The sequence below is a fragment of the Porcisia hertigi genome, chromosome 26 (assembly GCF_017918235.1).
Source record: "Porcisia hertigi strain C119 chromosome 26, whole genome shotgun sequence".
Classification (NCBI taxonomy): domain Eukaryota; phylum Euglenozoa; class Kinetoplastea; order Trypanosomatida; family Trypanosomatidae; genus Porcisia; species Porcisia hertigi.
The window spans coordinates 383,608-404,125 of NC_090585.1; the positions used below are offsets into that span (position 1 = coordinate 383,608).

A 20,518-nucleotide genomic window follows, 5' to 3' on the forward strand; every position below is an offset into this window, starting at 1 on the left:
TCTACTATTTAGCTAGCGAACACCGACTGTTCTCATGTAAACCTTTCGCACCCCCGCCTTCCTTCCCTCCCCCCTCCCGTCCCGTCCTCAATGCTACTTCACGAGGCACTCGTCCACACAGAGTGTCCCATCTGTTTGCAGCCGCTAGGGTGCCATCTTCGAGCTCCACCGAGTCGGCCTGTTTCTCCACTTTGCGTCACCCCCTCGGCGGCAGCGACTGCCCACGGTGATGCCACTAGTAGCACGAGTACGCCTGGCAGCTCTTCGTATTTACTAGCAGGGTCTAGCGGGTCGAACACCTCAGGTGGGTTAGGCGAGTTCCGCATTACGTTTGCGCCTGGAGTGTATGGCAGCGATGCTACGGATCCGTGGCATCCAAGTCTCCCCCTTCAGCTTCCGGCGTCCCCACGCGAAGCTCCGGGCTCGTCACATCCGCACAGCTTTGTCCACGGTGGAGAGCGCGTTCCCTTTAGTGAAGGCGATGGGCATCTGCCGGGCACCGGTGGCACCACCGCCGGCGGCGACGGCGACGAAGGCAGCGCCGGTGTGGTGGTGCTTCCATGCGGCCATCTTTTGCACTACCTATGCGCGATACAGATGTGCGAGTACGTCACAAATCCGTCCTGTCCCGTGTGCCGGCTGACGCTCACTTCGACTTTCGATTTAATTCTTTTTCGTCCTCGAATGCGGTCGTCATCGATTGTCGAAGCCCGGGCAACCGCCGGTGACTCTTCTACCCGCGCTTACGTCGACAAGGGGGGGCGTACGAGCGTGACCGCGACGCGAAAGCACTGCCGGTCAGAGGAGGTGGGGGGAGAGGACAGCCAAACACCAATCGTGGAGGACGACTTGGTGAACAGCAACGACGCCAACAAGGTCCAGGTGCACTCGTCCGGTCCAGCATTAGGGCGGGGCTCCCTTGCAACATGGGGTATAGCTTACACTTCGACATCGCATTCTGCTGGCGAGCGTAACGCCGTCACGTTGACTCTTTGTGATGGTTTGGAGACGACGGCTCTCTGCACAGTGCCGAAGGTGCAGGCCTCCGCTGCAAAATCTCCCCAGATGAATGGGGACGATGTGAACACAAGCCAAGGCGAGGACGACATCACCATTGTCGGTACCCGACAGCTTCCACCCTCCCAAGCCTACACGGAACTGCTTCTCCGCACCAGCACAAGCTGGATAGGCCGGACAGAGACGCTGAGAACGCGCGTGGAGCACCTCGAGAGGAGTCAGCAGCAGCTACAGAATGACTGTGTTGAACTGAAGCGCACTCTCACCGTTGCGCGTCGCCGCCGAGAGGTGTTGTTGGACCTACCATCATCGAAGGATGAGCAGGACGCGCTTCGGTCCGCTCAACGATTACATGAGCTGCGTCGGCTCTGTCTCGAGACAAGAACAGCCATGAGAGCCACCACTGCGCAGCTGGCAGAGGCGATCCGCGACCACGCGGAAGTCCGGCGGCAGACAGAGAAGTACATGCGAAAGCTGTCGAGGATGGGTGTTGGCAAGGAATGCGAGAGAGCCGGCAACAGTTCTGCCGCCGCCTCTAGTGAGGTAGTGAGGGTAGACAAACGGCAAAATCCATCCTCATCATCACGGCAGCCGCCGCAGCAAAAATCTGCCGCCTTACCAGGGGGCAGCACAACCAGCGCTGTCTGATGATCCACTCCGAAAAGCTTCGCGCAGTGGACCGCATTTTCTATAGCCTCTGCGGATGGATATGCCTCCTCCTCCTTCCTTTTTTTTTTTCGCACACGCACACTCCCTTCTCTCTCTCACAAGAAAAAAAGCACGCAAGACTTGCGTGGGATGCAACTGTACTGCCGCACTTTTGTGTGATTGTGTGTCGGAGGAGGAGGAGGAGGGGTGGTGGTGGTGGTGGTGGTGCGTGTGGTCTTTTTCCACCGCCGCTAAATGCGCGCACACACGTACGTTTAAGGATCCCAAGGAAGACCATGTGACGTGGAGTCTACAGGAAAGAAAAAAGTATCTGGACTCTATGAGCTCAGAGGACTGCCCCCCCCCTCCCCCCCCTCCTCCCCCTCCTCTTCCTCTTCCCTCTATTCAGCGAGTTCTCTTCACCTTCTCCGATTCTCCCGGGCAAAGTTTTGACTTGTTGTGGGAAATCCCGCCTTACTTTTTTTTCCTTTTTTTTTGGTCGTTACCATTCGGAGTGATCACTGCCATCACGCCACGTTCCAATGAGGATTGGTCAACAGAAACTGGAACATGGTATTACAGAAAGGGAATGAGGAGGGAAGGGTGGCTTTGCCCCCCCCCAACACACACACACACACACATTGATGCCCACTTTGTAGTTGCTCACTCTTTATCTCCCTCCCTCCCTCTTTTTCTTCTCTCGTGCATGAATTACTCACGCACACTTGAGCATACTCATTCTCTACGGTTTTATAGATACCCCACTGCGCTACGGTGCGTGTGCTTCTGCCTCATCTCTTGACGCAACAAGGGAAAGTATCGCTTCAACAGCGCACTCATACTCTGTTTGGCTCTTCTTTCCCCCTTCCCTCCCTCCCTCCCTCCCTCCCTCCCTCCCCCCTTATCTTCTCCCCTCCGCCTATCTTCCTTCAGGGCACCGATGCCCACTAAGTATCCGCCCGAGCACGTCTCACCTCCCAGCAGCGGCGAGGAGGAGGAAGAGGAGGAGGACGAGGAAGAGGAGGATGAAGAGATCGAGGAGTGGACAGAGTTGACGCCGCTGAGCGAGCTCGCGGAGTTGGAGGATGGTCCTAGCAGCCACTTTGTTGGCGGCTTCAGCGTGTGCCAGCACCTCGGTGACGCCATTGCTCATGTGCAGTTCAAAGAGGACATCGTGCTTGCTTTTCCCGGCGTTTACCCGGCAGCGTTGTCCTCCGCGCCTTCGTCGTCGCCGCTGGAGCTAAACGAGGCGCGGCTTGGGGGGCTGTGTGTGTGTAGCGTCTCCTACGCCTCTGAACACACACCGCGCAGTGGAAGCAGGCAGGCGGCGGAGCCGCGCTATGCCACACCGTCAAAGCGTCGCGTTGGGCCATGGTTTACCTACCTCACTGCAGCAGCGACAGCTGTGTTTCTACTCAAGGGCGACGACGCCGAGCCTGCAAAGACCAGCACGGCATACAATCCTTTGCAGGCCGCCGCGTCAAAGGCAGCAACGGCCGTAGGCAACAAGGCGGCTAACATGGAGGCGACCATGAAAACCACCAGTGGCACCAGCGTGTTCGCGCCGGCGATCACCGCCACCACGGCGAATCCGCAGTTTTACCCCGTGTTCGACTTTCCCATCTCCATTGTCTACAACAATGAAACTGCCGACGACACGGCGACGTCGACTGGTGGGCTGCCCCACTACGTCCAGCAGGAGGAAAGCGATGAGGAAGGTGAAGAAGGCGAGGAAAGCAGCGAGGCGGGCGGTGACGACGCCGATGGGGCTGACCAAGAGCACGAAAAAACCGATGCTAGGGCTTCGCGAGAGGAGGTGGCTATCACCCTCGCCGGCTTGTGCGCACGCGGGGGTGTGACGCTCGGTTCCATTACCCGTACCCACATCACAAAATGTGTCATTGGATCCCCGGAGCAGTATCCATCATCATCCGCAGCTGGTGGAGCTCCTCTGCGAATAGCCATCACAGCGGCACCATTAACGGAGGCGCTGGTGGATTACTGTCTAGTGTACGGAGGAACGGCGTACGGGCTCTACGCCTACCCGCGCTGCACGCTAACGATGCGCAGCTGCATTGTGGAGGGGCCAAACGCAGAGGCCGCTGCGTACCACGCCGTCGGTTCCCCTGCTATGGATACACCCTCAGCGGTTGGTGTTAATGGCGGTTCTGTCATCACACAGCTGCAGCAGCGCCAGGCACGCACGCGATGGTTGACTCGCTACATGCAGCGCCTTGAAGACCAGGATGAGGACGCGAGCGACGGTGGTCCTGGTGGTGCATCTCTCAACATAGAGGATGATCTCCTTCCTCGGTTCTGCGTTCCCGGTACGAAGACCCCTGCAGCAGCAGCAGCCCTCCCGATGTCGTGTGAAGTTGCGATAATGTGTGACGACACCGATGTGCAGCTCATAGATTGCCTCATCACACACGCCCGTTACGGTGTGCTTCTGCACGATGGCTGCGCCGGCACTGTGGTGAGGGGCCTCTCGGTGCGCAGCGCTGCGGAGGTGGGGTTTTACCTCTACGGGATGACCGGTGCGGCCAATGTGCAGTACAGTGAAGTACGCGCGTGTGGACAGGTATCTCTGCTGGTAGTCGGACCATCTTCTGCTGAGGTGATTGCAGCGGAGGCGAAGCTTCCTCCTCGCCCATCCGAAGAGAGTGACGAAGATGACGACGAGTCCAGCAGTTCCCGGGGGCGACGTCGCCCAATATTCGAGCAGCACCCACACATTAAGGCAAACGTCTTCATTGGCACGGTCTGTGTGCAGGGCGAGGTGCGCAGCGGAGCCATGGTAGACAACCTCGTCTTCCTTCCTCGTGACGAGGAATGTGGTGCCGCCGCCGCAGGGGCCACCGCGAAGAACTTACTAGCTGTGACAGCCGACGCGGGACGCGGGTTTGCCTATGTGGGGGTCGAGGGGCAAAAGGCCCCGGCACGTGCGATAGAGGGGGCGGCTGCGGCGTAGACCTGCCCCCGCTCCCCCCCCCCTCCCCGCCGCCTTTGCACCCTGTGCGCCACTTTATGCGTGATTGTGTTCCACTTTTTTTTCTATTATGTATTCAGTCGACTGCGTATTACGACTTTGATGTACAGCAAACCGGGTCATATTGACTCGCACACACACACACACTCACACACATATACATATACATATACATATAGATACATATGTATTTTGTATGTATTGTGGTGTGTGTGTGTGTGCGTGTGTGAACGTGCCCCGGTGCTTTGTTTTAATTTGCCCTTCACGTTCTTCCCTCTCTTCACCACCGAGCGGATCACCGTCACGGCACCAACAGAAGTACGACCAAATCGGCATGTGTCTGTCTGTTTCTTGTGTGTGTGTGAGTGTCTGTATAGTCCCCTGAGGGATGCGGGGCAGGAGAAGAGGGGGGGGGAGGAGGAGGTTGCACGGCACTTTGAATGTATAGGATAGGCAAAGAGAAGGGTGGGCTTTTTTCGTGTGTGTTTTTGGCAGGTGTCATAATGCAAGTCGAACATGGGTCAGAGGCGTGGTTGCCACCTCCTCTTTTCTCTTTTCTCTTTTGTCACTGCCTTCAGCGCCCCGCGTGTTGTCTCCGCTTTAACGAATCCATTAGTCTAGTGCAATGTACACCAACGTGAGAGGGAATACACACACAAAAAACATGCAAGCAATCCACAGTGGGAAAGCAGAGGGGGTGGGAAGGGGGAAAAAGGGACGGAGGGAGGGAAGGGAGGGAGGGGGGTTACGCACACGTACATCGAGGAAGCGTTCACACACTGCGATTATTGATGATCGTGTGTGTGTGTGTGTGTGTGTTTGTGTAGCCAATGTGCACCATTGTCTCCACGATTGTGCGCTAATGAGCTACAAGCGCGTCTTTTTTTTTTGATGCGCTTTCCCGCACCTTTTCTAAGTATTCTCCACTTCAGAGATACACATCCGAGTATTGCTCTACCAGGGTGTGAGGGGCCCAGTTAGGTGTGGGCGTTCCCCCCCCCCTCCCCCTCCCCTCGACGAAGACGGAGGAAGGGCTGGAGGAGGCGCAGCAGGCTCAAATTCAACCGTGGTGGGGGTGCTCCACTCCCCCCCCCCCTCCCCCACCAAAAAAACATAAATCAAATCTCGTCCTGTTCGTCCTCTGCGCGCGCGCATCTGTGCATATGAACTCAAGTATCCCGCAAGGGATCCTGCATCGAGCTTCTCTGGTGAATGCATCGCTGAGACTAGCACAGATTTGGGTCAAATGAAGACAGCTCGTATCTGAGATGGCGGCGATGCCTCAACGAGGATGGACAGAGCGCCACCATCCCCCACCGCCTGGGTTTCGCTGATCAGCCGTAGCGGAAAAATATATATATGTTTTAGTTCTTTCTCACCACGCTCTGCTTTTCCCTCCCCTCCCTTTCACCCTTGCTGCCGGCGTTATACCCCAGTCGATGCATAGAGAGGCTTCGGGAAAGGCCAACGGTCTCGTTCACCATATCCAATTTTGCGCATAGAGTTTCATGCACACTGTCGCGTACGTACGCGCCTACGTCAATCTCTCTACACTGATCCTCACTCTCGCACGGGGTGCGGTTAACGCACTCGGCAGCACCGTTTTTTTCCGTCTTTTTTTTTTTTTGGGGGGGGGGGAGACGGGCTCGTTGGTGTATTTTTCCCCAAAAGGAAGCAAATCGGCTCTGGGGCAACCTCGCATCGGCGCACCACCCACTGGCGCCAAATCGCACCGCGGAAGGAGCAAGAGAGAGGCGTATCGACGTCTGCGAGTCGTATCGCCCCCTTCCCTAGTTGATCCCCCCTCCCCCCCCCCCCGCTCGACTGTCATGTCTTTTTCTCCTCCCCCCCCGGGGACGGGTACGCTCTACATGAAAGATGCTCGGACTCCAATCGCGTCCATGTTGGGGTCCAGCGCTGCTGCGGGTGTCTCACCCTCTTCCAGGTCACCAGCGGCGAGGGGCTGTACTTCCGCGAGGCGGTCCAAAGCGCATCCACAAGGAAGCACCCGCAGCGGTGAGCGCGGCTCTCCTTCCCTGTGCGGTGATCGCGGGGGCGGCGGTAAGAGAACTTCATTCGATAGCACCACGCACATTCCGGAGAAAGTGCCCTACTTCACCTCCAAAGGCCATGAGAGACCACAAGTGACGCCGACATACAGCGGTGGATCGAATCGTCCTGGCCAGGGCGCGAAAAGCACATACCGAAGCCCTGATGCGAGACCCCCGATCTTGCACGAGATGGATCTGCAAACATTAATGTCAGCTGCTTCCGGCGTGGAGTTGCGCAGCGTCTCCTCGGCTTTTGTGCCACTCGCTCCGCATGGGCGGCATCAGCACCACGTCCCGTCCTCTGCTATTTCAGCGCATCCCAAAACCCGGAGACCACCAGGGGCCATGGGAGGGCAAACCACGTCTGTATCGCGACGACGCAGCCCCAACCAGGGTGGCGCTCCGAGTGGACGAAGCGTATCGGCAAGGCACACAAACGTCACCCTCGCCACCGCTCACACCGGCGGCTACGTGATTCACATGGGCCAGCATCCCCTCTACACCGGCAAAGGATCCACGGAACGGCAGCGCACCGGTCTTCCGTCGGCGGCGGGCAAGGCCACTGGTGCGCAAGGGAGCCTCTCCATATCCGCTGAAACGAATACTGTGCGTCGGCTGCAGGGATGCCCGGTGGCGGTGGCGAAAAGCGCACCTGCCAGAGTTTCCGTTGCTTCTGTTGAAGGTGTACCGGTTGGCGCAGTTCAAACAAACCGGTCGGCCCGGCACGGGAGCGTCATTGAGCAACTCGCAGCAATCACTCAGATGACAAACAGTCATGGCCCCCCAGTAGGTCAGGCTGCACACCAGCTCTGCGCTACTAACTCCACGGAAACGCCATCCAGTGCGTGTCGTCAGCCTCCGTCGAATCCCGATGGTGAACTTGGGTTGTGGTCACACGCCGACGGCGGCCACAGCAAAGCTTTGGGTCCGCTGCGATTGCACGACGTGATGCGTATGCACCTGCAACAGGAACCGTTCAATGTGGGCACCAGCGCCGCTGGCGAGGTGGGCCGACGCTTGCCTAATGAGACCCTCGTTCTTCCCTCCCCCCAAACGACACCGGATGGCAAGGAGAACTCCATGTACGCTGACCTCAAGACTTTCCGGTTGCCTCAGAGGGTCCCAGCGGCGCTCCAAACCCCCACCCCACCCCCCTTGCCAACCGCAGAAGCGACTGCTGGTACATCCACAGCACCCGTGCTTGCAAACCCTACAGCCGGGCCAAGTGGGGTAGGTGCGGCGGCAGGTCCTGGATCCAGTTCAGCGCCAACACCTGCAGCTGGCATCCCTGCCTCAGTACTTTCCCCTGCGTCACCAGGAGCCGACATCGTTGGTGCCGCCGCCTTGGCAGCGCCTGCTGCGACTGGCACAGCGTTGCAGCCACCACCGTTACCAACACCACAGCAGGAGATCCCGGCAGTAGCAGGAACCACAGGCGTACCCACCGCCAGCGCCTCGGTGGCGGACACTGCTGCCCCGGTTACTGCCACCGCTTCCGGCTCACCCATTCCTGGACAGCCAGTTCCCCAACGGCGGCTGAAGAGGGAGGAGAAAGCGAACCGGGAGGAGGAGGAGGAGGAGCGCTTGTTGCACGATCTCATTGCGACATCACATCACCGCCAGCAAAGAGCCAATTTGTTGCACTCAAGCACGATTGACGAAGTCCGTGCTGCACTCCTCCTCGCCCGCCAGCCCAAGATGAACTTCTTTGCCCCTGGCACCGCCTCCGTTGTCTCCTCCACGAATACTGACCTCGCCGCCGCGCTAGTGGCGAGGGTGCAGCTACGACGGGAGGCGAACGGCGGTGCACTTGACGGATGGTGGAGACCACCATTAAACGTGTTGCTGCCTGACCCGACACAGTCCGCGCCCACGTGGACAGTCTTGAAATCAGCTTCTGCCCAGGCGGAGCAGCAGGTGGCCGCCGCGGCTGCTTTGGCGCGACCCGCTCGCGAATCCTCTCTGAACCACCCAGCCTCAGCGGATGATGGCGAGAAGGTCGCAGCACCCGAAGCCGCTGGTGATGATGGCGGCGGCGGCGAGGCCCCGCAAGCGCCGTACTGTATGGATTACCACGCACCCTTTCAGTGCGTCCAGAGTCCCGAGTACATTGAGCATCATGTTGTCCCCATGGCCTTGAAGGCCGTAGCCGGCGCGGGTACCAGCGCGAATGGCCTCAAGACCAAACGTCTTTCCGCCCGGAACATCGCGGACGCCGCACCGGCAGCGGCGGTTGAGCAAAGGGACGATGCTCAGGTGGATCTCCGCGCTACTGCAACGGCAGCTGGTAGCGCCTCTGCAGCAAAGACGCTAGGTGAGCAGGCCGTCATTCTGCGCGACCCGTTTTCCCTCCTCGCATGCGAGCATCTCGCCGAGGAGACGATCAACATTGCCGCGCGCCGCCGCGCATACCTCTCGGCAGTCAACACCATGGACAGCATCACGCGCTGCGGTGCGTCTTCCCCAACTAGCCCTGGCGCGTTGGCCTCCATGCTACGCAATGCTATGCCCCCGGGTGAGGTTTTCTGTGAACTGTCGTACGCGGCGAAGGTTTTGCTCTCAGCGATCCTCTACATGCGCGCGTTAGGGGCGTTGCCGAGCCTGCTGCGAGTTGGTCCACTCACTGAGTACAGCCCCGTCGTGGACAAACAAAACTGCATCGAACTGGTCTTCTATAACCCATCCGACAAGGAGAGGAGGGAGCTGGAGGCGCAGGAGCAGCAGCGGCAGTCAGAGCAGCTGGAGCGCTCGCGACACATCTCGCTGAAGGAGCGCCCTTCAGGCTCATTGGTGTTTTATAATCAAGCGCCAGCTGCTCGCATGCCGCTTGTCGCGGCTGTGACGCCGACTAAAGCGCCCACAAGGGCACGGTCGCTGCCGTCGACCAAAGGGCACCCGTGCGGCAATCCAGACGCCTCGCTTGGTAACCGCTCACGTAGCCAGTCCGGCAACGACCACAGAACCTCCGCGGACAACGTCACTCCTGAAGATGACGCGCAGCCGCGGCAGCGGTTGCCAAGCGCTATTGAGAAAAAATTAATGAGGACGTTGTCCTCGACAGCGGCGCGGCGCGCCAGCTCTTTGGCCTTGGATAGAGGTGGTGCCCCAGCTGCTTTGGAACCCACTGTTTCTCCACACCGGACTTCTCGTTCGAGCTTTACCAGCCTCGCCGGTCCGCAGTTGCACAGCGTGGATGCCTCGCTGATGACAGGAGACATCCCCGGCGGCGCACTTTGCTCGCCCGGCACGGGTCGCGGCAAGGCGTTGCGCTCTGACAGCGGTGGCGCGTGGCTTCTGCGCAGCACCTCGCGGGATGGGTCTGCGTCCCGCGATTCTGCTCACCGGGCCGGTGACGGGGTCACCAACATTCATGGGAGTCTGGGCAGCAGCGACGACGCACATCACCGCTGCGTGGGTACCACACATAGCCGCCAGCACCTTCAGGGAACATCCCAGCAGGCCCCAATAGTGCAGCGCCGCGGTTCGGAGTGCACCGGGGCCCTCGTTGGTGGCGTGCCACACGTGTGCCTTACACACTCACCAGGCGCCTCTCAAATCAGCGCATCCCATGCGGCTTCCACGACTGCGGTTACGAAAGGGACGTTCGCGTCTGCCCTTCGGCGCAGCTCGGTCACTGTTGCGCTGGAGGACTTGCAGCGGGTGGTTGAGGAGTCTCGTTTGCCGGGTGCTATGAACGACTCCGCAAGCGCACCCTCATCGCCGCCACACTCGCCCCTAGGCCGCACCAAACTCTTCGCCGACGTCACGCAGCCCATCAGGTCGATGCCACCGCCGCCGACGCAGCACGAATCCATGATGTCGCCTATTACGCGTGCGGCAGAGGGCGCGGAAGCGTCCGCAGGTGGTGCAAAGCCAGCAACCGCGTACGGCCCCGGCTCCAGCCGCTTTGTCAAGGGGGAACAGGAGTTGTGTGTGGTCTTGCGCGCCGTCATAGCACAGAAGTCGCATGTTTACTCCTTTGGGAAGGCAGAGACAGTGCACGTATTGCCCCCTCTGCCCCTGCGCAGCGCCACCGACAGCGGCGACGCTGACAAGACGCTGCTGCGCAAGCAGGCCAACCAGAAGACGGCAGAGCTGGAGCGCCTCGCCGTGGGCACCTCGAACCCCCTTTTCAAATTCCTTAGCAACAGCAGCTCCAGACAGCGTAAGGATCCAGATGGGGGCCAGTGGAGAGATGCCTTGCGAGCGCGAGCTCGCTGTTCGGCCACAGCTGCGCGTCAGCGCGACCCCATCACGGTGAATGAGCATGGTGTGCCGACGGCGGAAGACTACGGTGACCTTGTCGTGGCCTTTCTTCTGAGCGGCAACGCGTCGGAGCTGAGCGGCTCGGTGCCAGACATGATGGAGCTAGAGGCGCTGCGATATCATATCTTCTCTCTGCTCGGGTACAACGTGAGTGACCCAGCAGGAGTGCAAGCGGTGAAGGAAGCTGCCGCCGGGGGTAAAGCATCTGCTGCCCCCCGACAGCCAGCGGCGGCGAATACACAGCCTGCTACGTCGCCTTCAGCTCCCGAGTCCGGTGTGGTGCGCCTGCCGCAGCACTTGGCCGCCTTCACAGCCTTTGAGACGCCGACTTCATCGCATCCGCGAGCCAGGGAGATGCCCCCCGGCTCGCCGTCTCTGGCGCCGAGCGCATCGCGCACCCCCGTGGTGAGGGAGCAGCAGAGGTCCAGCTTCTTCGAAACCGCGCTGCGCCGAATGAATCCGGTGGCAGACTTGACCGAGGGTGAGGGCGGGAGGGGGCACCGCCTCACGAAGGCTGGTGTGCATTGGCGAAAGAAGGTACAGAAGGAGATGCGGCCACAAGAGATACAGGCGTTGATGCAACGGCGTTTCCCCATCTACCGCGCCTCCAGCGTTGCGGAGAGCACCCTGCAAGCGTTCTTCACCGAGGCAAAAGCCGCAGTTGCTGCGGCGCATCTGCAACGTCGGCGGCGAGGCCATGCCGGATCATCTAGCGGTGGTCGCGTCTCCCCATCGGGCGTACCATTCGACTCCCTAGAGCAGCGCGCACACGCCGACGCCAAGGAAACCGCACTGCAAGACGCGGAACGTGATTTACTGCGCTTCCGCCCCATGAACCTCAACAGCTTCCACCGCGAGCTCGCCGACGCCTTGCAGTACGCGCTGGATTTGCAGATTAGGGAAGGCAAAGAGAACGTATTGCGGGCGTTCCACATGTAAAGACGCGCTGAGGATCGGTGATGTGCTGCTGTACCAGGAGCGCACGATCGGGATCGTCTGGAGAATCGAGGTCTTTACTATTATTTGTGTTTTGTGCTCTCTCGATTCTTGTTCGTATGTTAATAGCGGTTAGACATCCTTCCGCCCCTTTCTCCCGCTTCCGTCAAAGTGTTACGCTGCCTGCTGAGCATCTTCCCCCCCCCCCTTCGTTACCCCATCCAGAGACGGATGGCTGTCTTGATATGTGGTTCTGCAGACCCCCCCCCCCCGGGGGGTGGTGGGGTGGTGTTGGTGGTGGTGGTGGTGGTGGTCTGTACATGTGAGTGTGTCACGTGTATACGCTTCTTTTCTCACCTGCTGCTTTTAGCGTCACTGGCACTTAGATGATCATAGAGACATAGAAATGCGGATTTACCCTAGAAAAAAAAAGAAACTTGTCATTCCCCCATACCCATTACACATGCCACACCTTCGTCCATGACGTACAACGTAGCTTTATGCTTTTGGCAAGTCTCCTCCTCCTTCTCCTCCCCACTCCTTCCTCTCCTGTCTCTCGTACTTGCGATATATGTGTGTGCGTATCGACACCTATCGACTATGCGCCACTAAAAACGGTCAAGGCCGTTGGTCTACTATCGAGCTGATGTGTTGGGCCATATCGCGACTGCACGAGCAAGGAATAATTGAGGAGAGGAAGCGGGGAAAAAAGGGGGTGGGATGGGATCCGTGTCGAAGTGCGCATGATGTGCGTAGACAGCACGCTCCACCCCATCCCCCTCGAAAAACAGACACACACACACACACGCCATGACAAGACGCACTCAGGGGGAGCTCCGCGCGAGGACGGTGGCAGCAGTAGAGGCTTTTTTTCTTGGACACTCCTCTACGCAGACGACCACCATTCCTATCCCCTATCTGGATTCATTTGTCATGTGAAAGCCCACCTCCGCTGCGGCACACGCACCCGCCTATCCACCAGCCCCCTTTCTCTCTCTCTGCTTGTTCAACCATCTTGCTTCTCCCTACCCGCCTACCCTTCCTCTCCTCTCCCCTCCCCCCGCCCCCAAATCTTGCTCCGGGACACCAGCACCATCACCACCAGTGCGTGCAGATCGGCCACCCCCCTCACTGCGTTTGTGTGCATCGGCATTGCTGTCGCCTGCCATTAGACTCGGTCTCTTTCTCTCTATAATACACATATATGTTTACATATATACATGTGTGTGTGTGTGCAGCTCTGCTATACAAAAAATCATGTCGCGCTTCACCATGCGGAGCTTTGTGCTGCAAAACATAGTCGCCGTGGCGACACACTGTCCCTCCTCCACCGTCGCCTCAGCAGCTGCGTCACTCATGACGGGTGAATCAACACCTGCGTCGGCTTCCTCCTCAAAGGCAGCCCGTTGGGTTAAGCGCATGCTCGTTAGCAATCACTCAAGCACAACACTGACGCCTTCCTCGCGCTTTAGTCTCGTCACGGAGGCAGAGATGGAGTGGATCCGGCAGCGTCGTCGGGAGGACGCCGAGGCAAGCCGCGTCGTGCTGGCCACGTGTCCGAGTCGCTCCATGCTGCGTGGCATTGCCGGCGGTGCCCTCAATGTCGTTATGGGGTTTGTCCTTTCGCCGCTGATCTTTCTCGCCGTCTCTCTCGAACGTGTACGGCTGGGCAGCGGCGTGAAGTCATTGTGTACGGCACCGTGCCACGGTCTCTTATGGGGTGCTGTTTTTCTCGCGTGCGCTCAGTACGCAGCGATGCAGCAGCTCATCCTCAGCTCTTACTACACCTGCGTGGCGGCACCCCTATACTTTTGCGTGAACCGGCGCCCCCTGGCGGATGCCGCCGCGTCTGGGTTGACCTCTGCACCACGTTCGCGCGCATGGGTGTGGAACGGCCTCAGCTGCTCCTTCGAGGCACCCCAGGGACTTCCGAATGCCCGCCATCCGCTTCTGCACCTCTATGATAATCCATCGGTATTGCGGGAGCGTGCCATGAAGCGCGTCTCCCACCGAACCAAGGAAAAGCTCAAGAAGAAGGTCAAGTACAGTGGCAAACCCCGGGTTGGTGCTGCCGACGGTGTTGCGGACGATGATTACTACGGCTTGCTCGGCGTGTCAACGGATGCCACCATGCGGCAAATCAAAGCGGCCTACAATGAGAAGGCACTTCTCATTCATCCAGACCGAAACCCGAGCCCGGATGCTGCGCAGCAATTTGATCGTCTTACGAAGGCCTATCGCGTCTTGTCACACCCAGAGAAGCGAAAGAAGTTCGACATTGGAGGCACCAAGGGTGTCGAGGACACTGGCGCGCGGAAGCGCGAGGCCGTTCGGGCCCTCTTCGGTGGCGAAGAGGTACACCGCGTGATGGGAGACGTGTTCATGGGCAGCTTCTCACAGCGCGTGATTGACGGTCTTGACTACACTGGTGAGGAACTTGCGGTGCTACGCCAACGCATGTATGAACAGTGTAGGGATGAGCTGCTGGATGGCTACTTGGCCCACTATGATGCCGCAGCGACAGCGGCGTCACCGACCGTAACTGCAAGCGGCAAGGCGGCGGGTGGGAAGAGGGGTAGCAGTAGCGGTGGGAACCCATGGAAGACTGGCGCGCTTTCAATGGAGCTACGCAAGATCCTCAGCACGGGACTCGCGAAAGAGGTGCTTTACACAATTGGCCACGAATACAAGCGAGTCATTGCCTATCACGACTTGGAGAGGAGGCCTGCACTCAGCCGGAGTGGGCCCGGGGAGACAAACGGAGATGCGGCACCGTCGCCCCTTAGCGAAGCTGTAGAAGCTGGTTCGAAGAAAGCATCACTTCTTTCCCTCGTGGTTGGTCGCGCGCATCTTTTCTTGACGACTGTTGGCCCGCACCGTTGGCAGGTGCGATGGCAGCAGTTGAAGCATCTTGCCGCGGTGCGCCGCGAAACTTTCAAGGACTCTGAAACCCTAGTTGATTTGGCATGGTACACCTCAGTCCAGGAGTTGGAGACGACCGCGAGAACGGTCGCTCTTGCAGTGCTATATGACCCACAGGTACCGGCAGTCGAGGCCGCACGACGGCGCGATGCGCTGGAGGCGCTGGCCGACACCTTTATTCTTTACGGCCAGCCGTACAAGGGTGCGAATAGATCCACCATGGACCAGCTCATGAGCTCGATGCGTGAGTATCAGCAGCGGAGGCAGCGCGAGACGGATGCGCAGTAGTCGTGTTGTTTTTGTCTCTTCTTAACTTGTTTTTTCTTTCCTTTTTCTTCTCCGTACATTTCACAGATTCGAGGTGTTTGAGGGGGGGGGGGGAGGCTGAGAGCTCTGATTGTGGAAAAAAGGGGGTGACGCTGGACGAGGAGGTACGTGTTTGCCGGGGGTATTCGGGGTCTGTGAAGAGATCTCTAGCTGCAGCATTCATTCACTGGTTCCTTGCCCTCCCCCCCCCCCCCCCTCCCCTCCCCTCCCAAAAAAGTCCGGTGGCCTCGCACATCTCGTTTAAAGGCGCTCCTTCCACTACACGCCTTGCTGGCGTCTAGTATGTCTCCAGATCTGCTCTTTTCTGCATAAGCGACGTAACATACAAGTCTGAGAGCAAAACCGTTGCATCGGAGAGAGAGAGAGAGGAGGGACAGAGAATCAACAAAAAAGAGGGTTTGTGGGGTTATGAGTGGAGCCTACCTTCCCCAGATGGACTATCCGATAAAGCTGCGAGGAGAGTGTCAGGGGTCGCGCCACGCTTGTGCAACGAGGATGAGTATGTGTGTGCGTGGGATGGGATGGGATGGGAGGGGGCGTGGAGGCTCGCTTCGTCAACGGGGGGCTGCTGCCGTGTTTTTCCCCCTCATCCCTTAACCACAAATTTCTCTACTTGGTGCGTCCACGACGAACATGTCCTGCCCTGTGTACAGGCGGAGAGGAGGTGCGATACGGGTGTCACTGGGCAGGAGACACACGGCACGTTTGCGGTCAAATCCGCTGCTCTCTTTTTTCCCAAGATATTTGGTCCTCACGTCACATCCCCTCTCCCTCCCATGTCTCCGTACTTCACATGTACACCAGCAAACGCGAGGGCAGCGCGAATGGTCGAAAAAGCTGTCGCTGACGCTGGTTTTCTTCCACCTTTGTCGTTTGGTGTTCCGCCAATCGGCATCGGCACCTATGAACTTCGTGGAGCCGCCTGCGTGAACGCTGTGCGTTCAGCTCTTCAAATGGGTTACCGTCTTGTTGACACCGCTGCAGTGTACAGAAATGAGGAGCTTGTTGGCGAAGGCATCGCGACTAGTGGCGTGCCGCGCGCAGACCTCTTCATTGTGGTGAAGATCGCTATGAAGAGCATGGGTTCCGACGCAGCGGTGCGACAGGGGATCCTCGACAGCCTTCGCAAACTCCGCATCGACTACGCCGACTGCGTGCTCATGCACTGGCCTGGGTGCGGCGGGCTAAAACCGCAGGATGCGGCGGCTCATCGAGCAGCCCGCGCGCGATGCTGGCAAGTAATGCATGAGCTGCAAGCGCACGGGAAAGTGCGCTACTGTGGTGTCTCGAATTTTTTGCCGCGGCACTTCAAAGACTTGAACTGCTTTAACGGTGACGACAGTGAAGACGCTCAAGATACGGCTCTCGTCGCTGGAGCGGCACCACACGCCTCCATCAGGAGAGAACGGAAAGAAGAGCGTATGCTGCACGGGCAGACCAGCAGCAGCAGCAGCGCTCCCTCGGACACGTCGGCACCACCACAGCCTGCTGCGTCATCAGAGCCCTATTTGCCACCCATTCTTAATCAAATTGAGCTTCATCCTCTTTGCGTTCAGCGTGATGTTGACGCGTACTGTCGCGGGTGTCATGGCATGATCTTGCAGCAGTACTCCCCTCTTGGCAAGGGCGATGCACGGCTCTTGCAACATCGTCGTCTCCTTGAGGTGCACGCGCAGTTCTTCACCAATCAGAGCGATGGAAATCATTCGTCAACGTCGGCACCAAAGGCGTTGCCGGAGAGCGCTCGGTTGTACTCTGTGGTGGACTTAATACTCATGTGGGGACTCGCGCAGGGCTACTGCACATTGGTGCGGAGTCATAGGGTGGACCACCTCCGTGCCAACCTGGATGCCAGTCGCGACTACTTTGCATCCGTGAGGGCCCTCGCGAAGGGAGCGGGTGGCCGCGACGACGCTGGGGCAGACGAATCCCGTGTCTCGGGCGGAATGTCGCGCGCTCTACTGACAGCTGAGCAGCTTGAGGTTATCCAGCATCTCCGTGCACACATGGACGTCGAGGGCGAGCCAGACACACATTTGTGCTGGTACAGCTCCGAAGTAGCTTGAGGTGCTTATCCTCTCGACGATCGCGGATTGGTGAAGCTCACCAAAAGACTTTGAACGCAATGGAGTGGGTAGTGCCAAGTTCGCCCCTCGCCCCTCGCCGCCGCCGGCGGTTGCCCTCTGGGCACTCCGAGGCTTCCCCTGCCCCGCGTAATCGTCAACCCCCACGCTGACTCTGTTGATCCTTCGATGGGCGGCACACCTAAAAACGAACAAGTAAAAAGAAACGAACACACACAGAGACACGCGCAACCATGTCGACCTAGCTTTCTGCTCCGCGCTATGCGTGCATTGCGTCTGGTCTCACCTCAGCTGCTTCCATCGGTGGCTCCTTCTGGCTTCGTGGGGCCATCTTACATGCGGTTTCCCAGGGGATCCCCGCTCTCTCGTTACTCCGGCGTTGCTGCTTACAGGGTGAGTCTCTTTTCCTTCTGCTGCCACCATCACACGCCCTCCCCTCTCCCCTCCCCCCCAAAAAAAAAATGCCTGGGCTCCCTCGTTACCTCCTCTGGCTTCTTCTCGTCGCATGGTTTGTTTCTCCTCTCGCGCACGTCTGACGTTCTGCTGTTCACCAGACCAGTTCTGTCCCACCGCTTTTTCAGCCCTCTCTCCCATTTTCTTCCCCCCTCCCTCCCCCACTTCCCCCCTTCCCCCAAACCCTCTCATCCGTCACTCCGGCGCAGTTCATACACGCACCTCGAGGTGCTCCGCTTCTGCACCTGACATACGCCACGTCGTCAACGCGTCTCTTTTTATTCTTCCGTGTACTCCCCCTTCCTCCTGTATCGTCTCGGCTGTGACTGTGGCGATGTCATCCATCGACATCAGCAGCACCAACGACGTCACCTCGGCGGCGGCGTCAGACAGAAGCGGATCTCTCGTCACGAATCTCGGCGGTGTAAACAGTCGCAGTGAAAACGTGCTCACCACTGACCGCATCATCCGTGAGTGTATCAAACAGGGTTTCTACCGCAACCCCATCTGCAACGAGAAGCTGTACTTGCACAATCGAGGCTATGACAGCATTGCCCCCACCGCCTTCGAACCGTACACGGATGTGAAAGTGCTCTGGCTTGAGGCGAACGGGTTTTCTGCGCTGCCATGTGGCGAGAGCTACACGCAGGTGCGTCCACCAGTGCGAGTGGACCCGTTTGCAGTCGGGGTACAGGGAAATGAGGCCGAGGGGGCGGCAGTGCCTGCGGGGTCCCCAGCGCAGCACTTTGACCCCAATAAAGAAACGATGCCACATCGAGACGTGCTCTCTTCAGAACCCCCTGGTAAGAGAAAGCCCTTGCTTCCCTTGGCGGCTGACGTGCCACCGGAGAACCGCGATGTCTTCAGCTCCCTCTACCCAACTGTTCGTCAACTGTTCCTGCACAACAACCTTTTTCGAACAATGCCAGACCTCTCGCGGTTTGAGCGACTCGATACGGTCAATTTGTCGGGCAATTTCTTTTCCACCGTAGAGCCGCACTGCACGTACTACGACACCGCGGTCCACCTGCATCGTGCCAAGGAGGCGGGAGACGCCGTGCCGCCGACGGAGTCGATCACCCGCGACACACGTCGTTCACCATCCAAGAGCTTGCTGCGCGAACAGGAGCAACTGCGTCAGCAGTTTTCCAATGACCCTCACAGCACGGACCGAACAACAGCCCCCGCGGATGTCATCGTGGTCGCTTCATCTGATGATGCTAAGCAGCAGCGTGCCCTGCAGCTGGAACGTTATCGTCATACCGCCGACGTCTTTGCAGTTTTTTGCGAGCACAGCCCGCCGCCGGAGAGGGAGGAAACACAGGGGGAGGCGCACCAGCCGGGCGCCTTGCCGTCGCTCCCCAGGGCACCGCTACTGCCGGCGCCGGAGCACCGCAACCCGTGCAGCTCGTTGCGCAGTCTCAACCTCTCTGGAAACCGCTTGGAAAGCTTCGAGGACTGTCTCGGCCTGCTCTGCTACCATTCGCTGGCGGTGCTGGACCTCAGCCACAACCACATCTCTGACGGCGAAGCACTGCTGCTAATTCTCGAACGCCTGCCCCGCCTGCAATCGCTCAAGCTCTCCGGCAACCCGCTCGTTCGGTCGCTCCCACGCTACCGCAAGCGCGTCCTCTCGCGGTGCAAACGACTGCTTCACCTGGACGACCTCCCGGTGTTCGACGAAGAGCGTCGGATCGTCACGGCGTGGGCCATCAGCGGCGACGACGGAGAGGAGAAGGAGCGGCGCGCGATTCAGGAAGAAAGGCGTCTGGCAGAAAAAAAGCGCCTGGACGACTTTCGCCGCCTCATATCGCGCCATCAACGCGCCGGTGCTGGAGAGGCACCACACGCAGACTATATTAACGCTATCACTACGGTTACAGCGCTTTCGGAGGCGGCCGACACAGCTGTCAACAACAACCGGAACCGAGCCGGTCGAGAAGGAGCTAGAACACCCCGGCAGCGCTACGGCCGTTCATCCCCTTCGAATCGCGACTCCTCCTCGACCAGCTCTGAAAATGAGGAGGACGCTGGTGACAATCACGTGGGCAGCTGCGCACGCGTGTGGCCAGCCATGGCGATGGCGCCGGTAATGGCTGGTGGTGGTGATGATATGGCGGATCACGGTGCCGCCTCTGCTGATGTTGGTCCTGCCACATCAAGTCAAATCAGGAACCCACACGAGAACAAGCCCTCCAGAGGTACTCCGGGCTCGTCGTCGTTGTCAGCACACCTACAGCAGCCGCAACGTGTCTTGAGCTCGAATCAGTGTGTCGAGGTCGCAGCGTCAGGCGGTTCCCATGAAGGCGTCGCCGGCAGCGGCAAAGACGACGACGACGATGACGACAACATTTTTGTGCCCGATTCAGTTTAAAGGCGCTGCGTAAAATATCTCAATGAGAAAAGGGGCGGAGACGAGGAGGCCCCCCTCCCCCCCCCCTCCCTCTCGTTGTGACTGAGGATGTCTCGCAGGTGTCTGCTGCAGTGTGATGCTGGTGATGGCAAGTGTATCACTTGGCGGCAGCTGCTCACGTAGCGACTGGTAGAGTTACGCAAGCCGCACACCTGGCCCCTTTTTGGGGCTTTCGCTTTCCTTTCTTCCCACCGCTCTCTTCTACCCCTGTGCGGGGGGGGTGGGGGGGAGAGATGTGGTTGGAGGGAGCGCATCCGCATCAGCAGCCTACTCAGAATCGACATGTGGCGGGGCAACGCTCTTCCTGGTCAGCCTAACTCTCCTCATCTGCAGCCCAGTCTTGAGGTTGAGGTATATGTACAAAAAAAGTAGACCGAGTTTGACATTATGTAGAAGCAAGTACACCCACGGA

The 20,518-nt window shown here is 59.0% G+C and overlaps 6 protein-coding genes across 6 annotated transcripts; all 6 read left to right on the forward strand.

Moving 5' to 3' along the window:
• Positions 1–90: 90 nt before the first annotated feature.
• On the forward strand, positions 91–2,467 carry JKF63_04144 (uncharacterized protein; the record flags this gene model as incomplete). Its single annotated transcript, XM_067900137.1, has 2 exons — positions 91–1,560; positions 1,712–2,467. The coding sequence occupies 2 exons, from the start codon at positions 91–93 to the stop codon at positions 2,465–2,467; spliced, it is 2,226 nt and encodes a 741-aa protein (XP_067756321.1).
• Positions 2,468–2,605: 138 nt separating this feature from the next.
• JKF63_04145 (uncharacterized protein) lies at positions 2,606–4,636 on the forward strand (the record flags this gene model as incomplete). The annotated part of the gene is made up of 1 exon (XM_067900138.1): positions 2,606–4,636. One exon carries the CDS (start codon positions 2,606–2,608, stop codon positions 4,634–4,636), a length of 2,031 nt encoding a protein of 676 aa, XP_067756322.1.
• A 2,414-nt stretch (positions 4,637–7,050) lies between these two features.
• On the forward strand, positions 7,051–11,910 carry JKF63_04146 (uncharacterized protein; the record flags this gene model as incomplete). Its single annotated transcript, XM_067900139.1, has 1 exon — positions 7,051–11,910. One exon carries the CDS (start codon positions 7,051–7,053, stop codon positions 11,908–11,910), a length of 4,860 nt encoding a protein of 1,619 aa, XP_067756323.1.
• A 1,254-nt stretch (positions 11,911–13,164) lies between these two features.
• Positions 13,165–15,117, forward strand: JKF63_04147 (uncharacterized protein; the record flags this gene model as incomplete). The annotated part of the gene is made up of 1 exon (XM_067900140.1): positions 13,165–15,117. The coding sequence occupies one exon, from the start codon at positions 13,165–13,167 to the stop codon at positions 15,115–15,117; it is 1,953 nt and encodes a 650-aa protein (XP_067756324.1).
• An 815-nt stretch (positions 15,118–15,932) lies between these two features.
• On the forward strand, positions 15,933–17,222 carry JKF63_04148 (uncharacterized protein; the record flags this gene model as incomplete). Its single annotated transcript, XM_067900141.1, has 1 exon — positions 15,933–17,222. The coding sequence occupies one exon, from the start codon at positions 15,933–15,935 to the stop codon at positions 17,220–17,222; it is 1,290 nt and encodes a 429-aa protein (XP_067756325.1).
• An 805-nt stretch (positions 17,223–18,027) lies between these two features.
• On the forward strand, positions 18,028–20,067 carry JKF63_04149 (uncharacterized protein; the record flags this gene model as incomplete). The annotated part of the gene is made up of 1 exon (XM_067900142.1): positions 18,028–20,067. One exon carries the CDS (start codon positions 18,028–18,030, stop codon positions 20,065–20,067), a length of 2,040 nt encoding a protein of 679 aa, XP_067756326.1.
• Between the last annotated feature and the right edge of the window lie 451 nt (positions 20,068–20,518).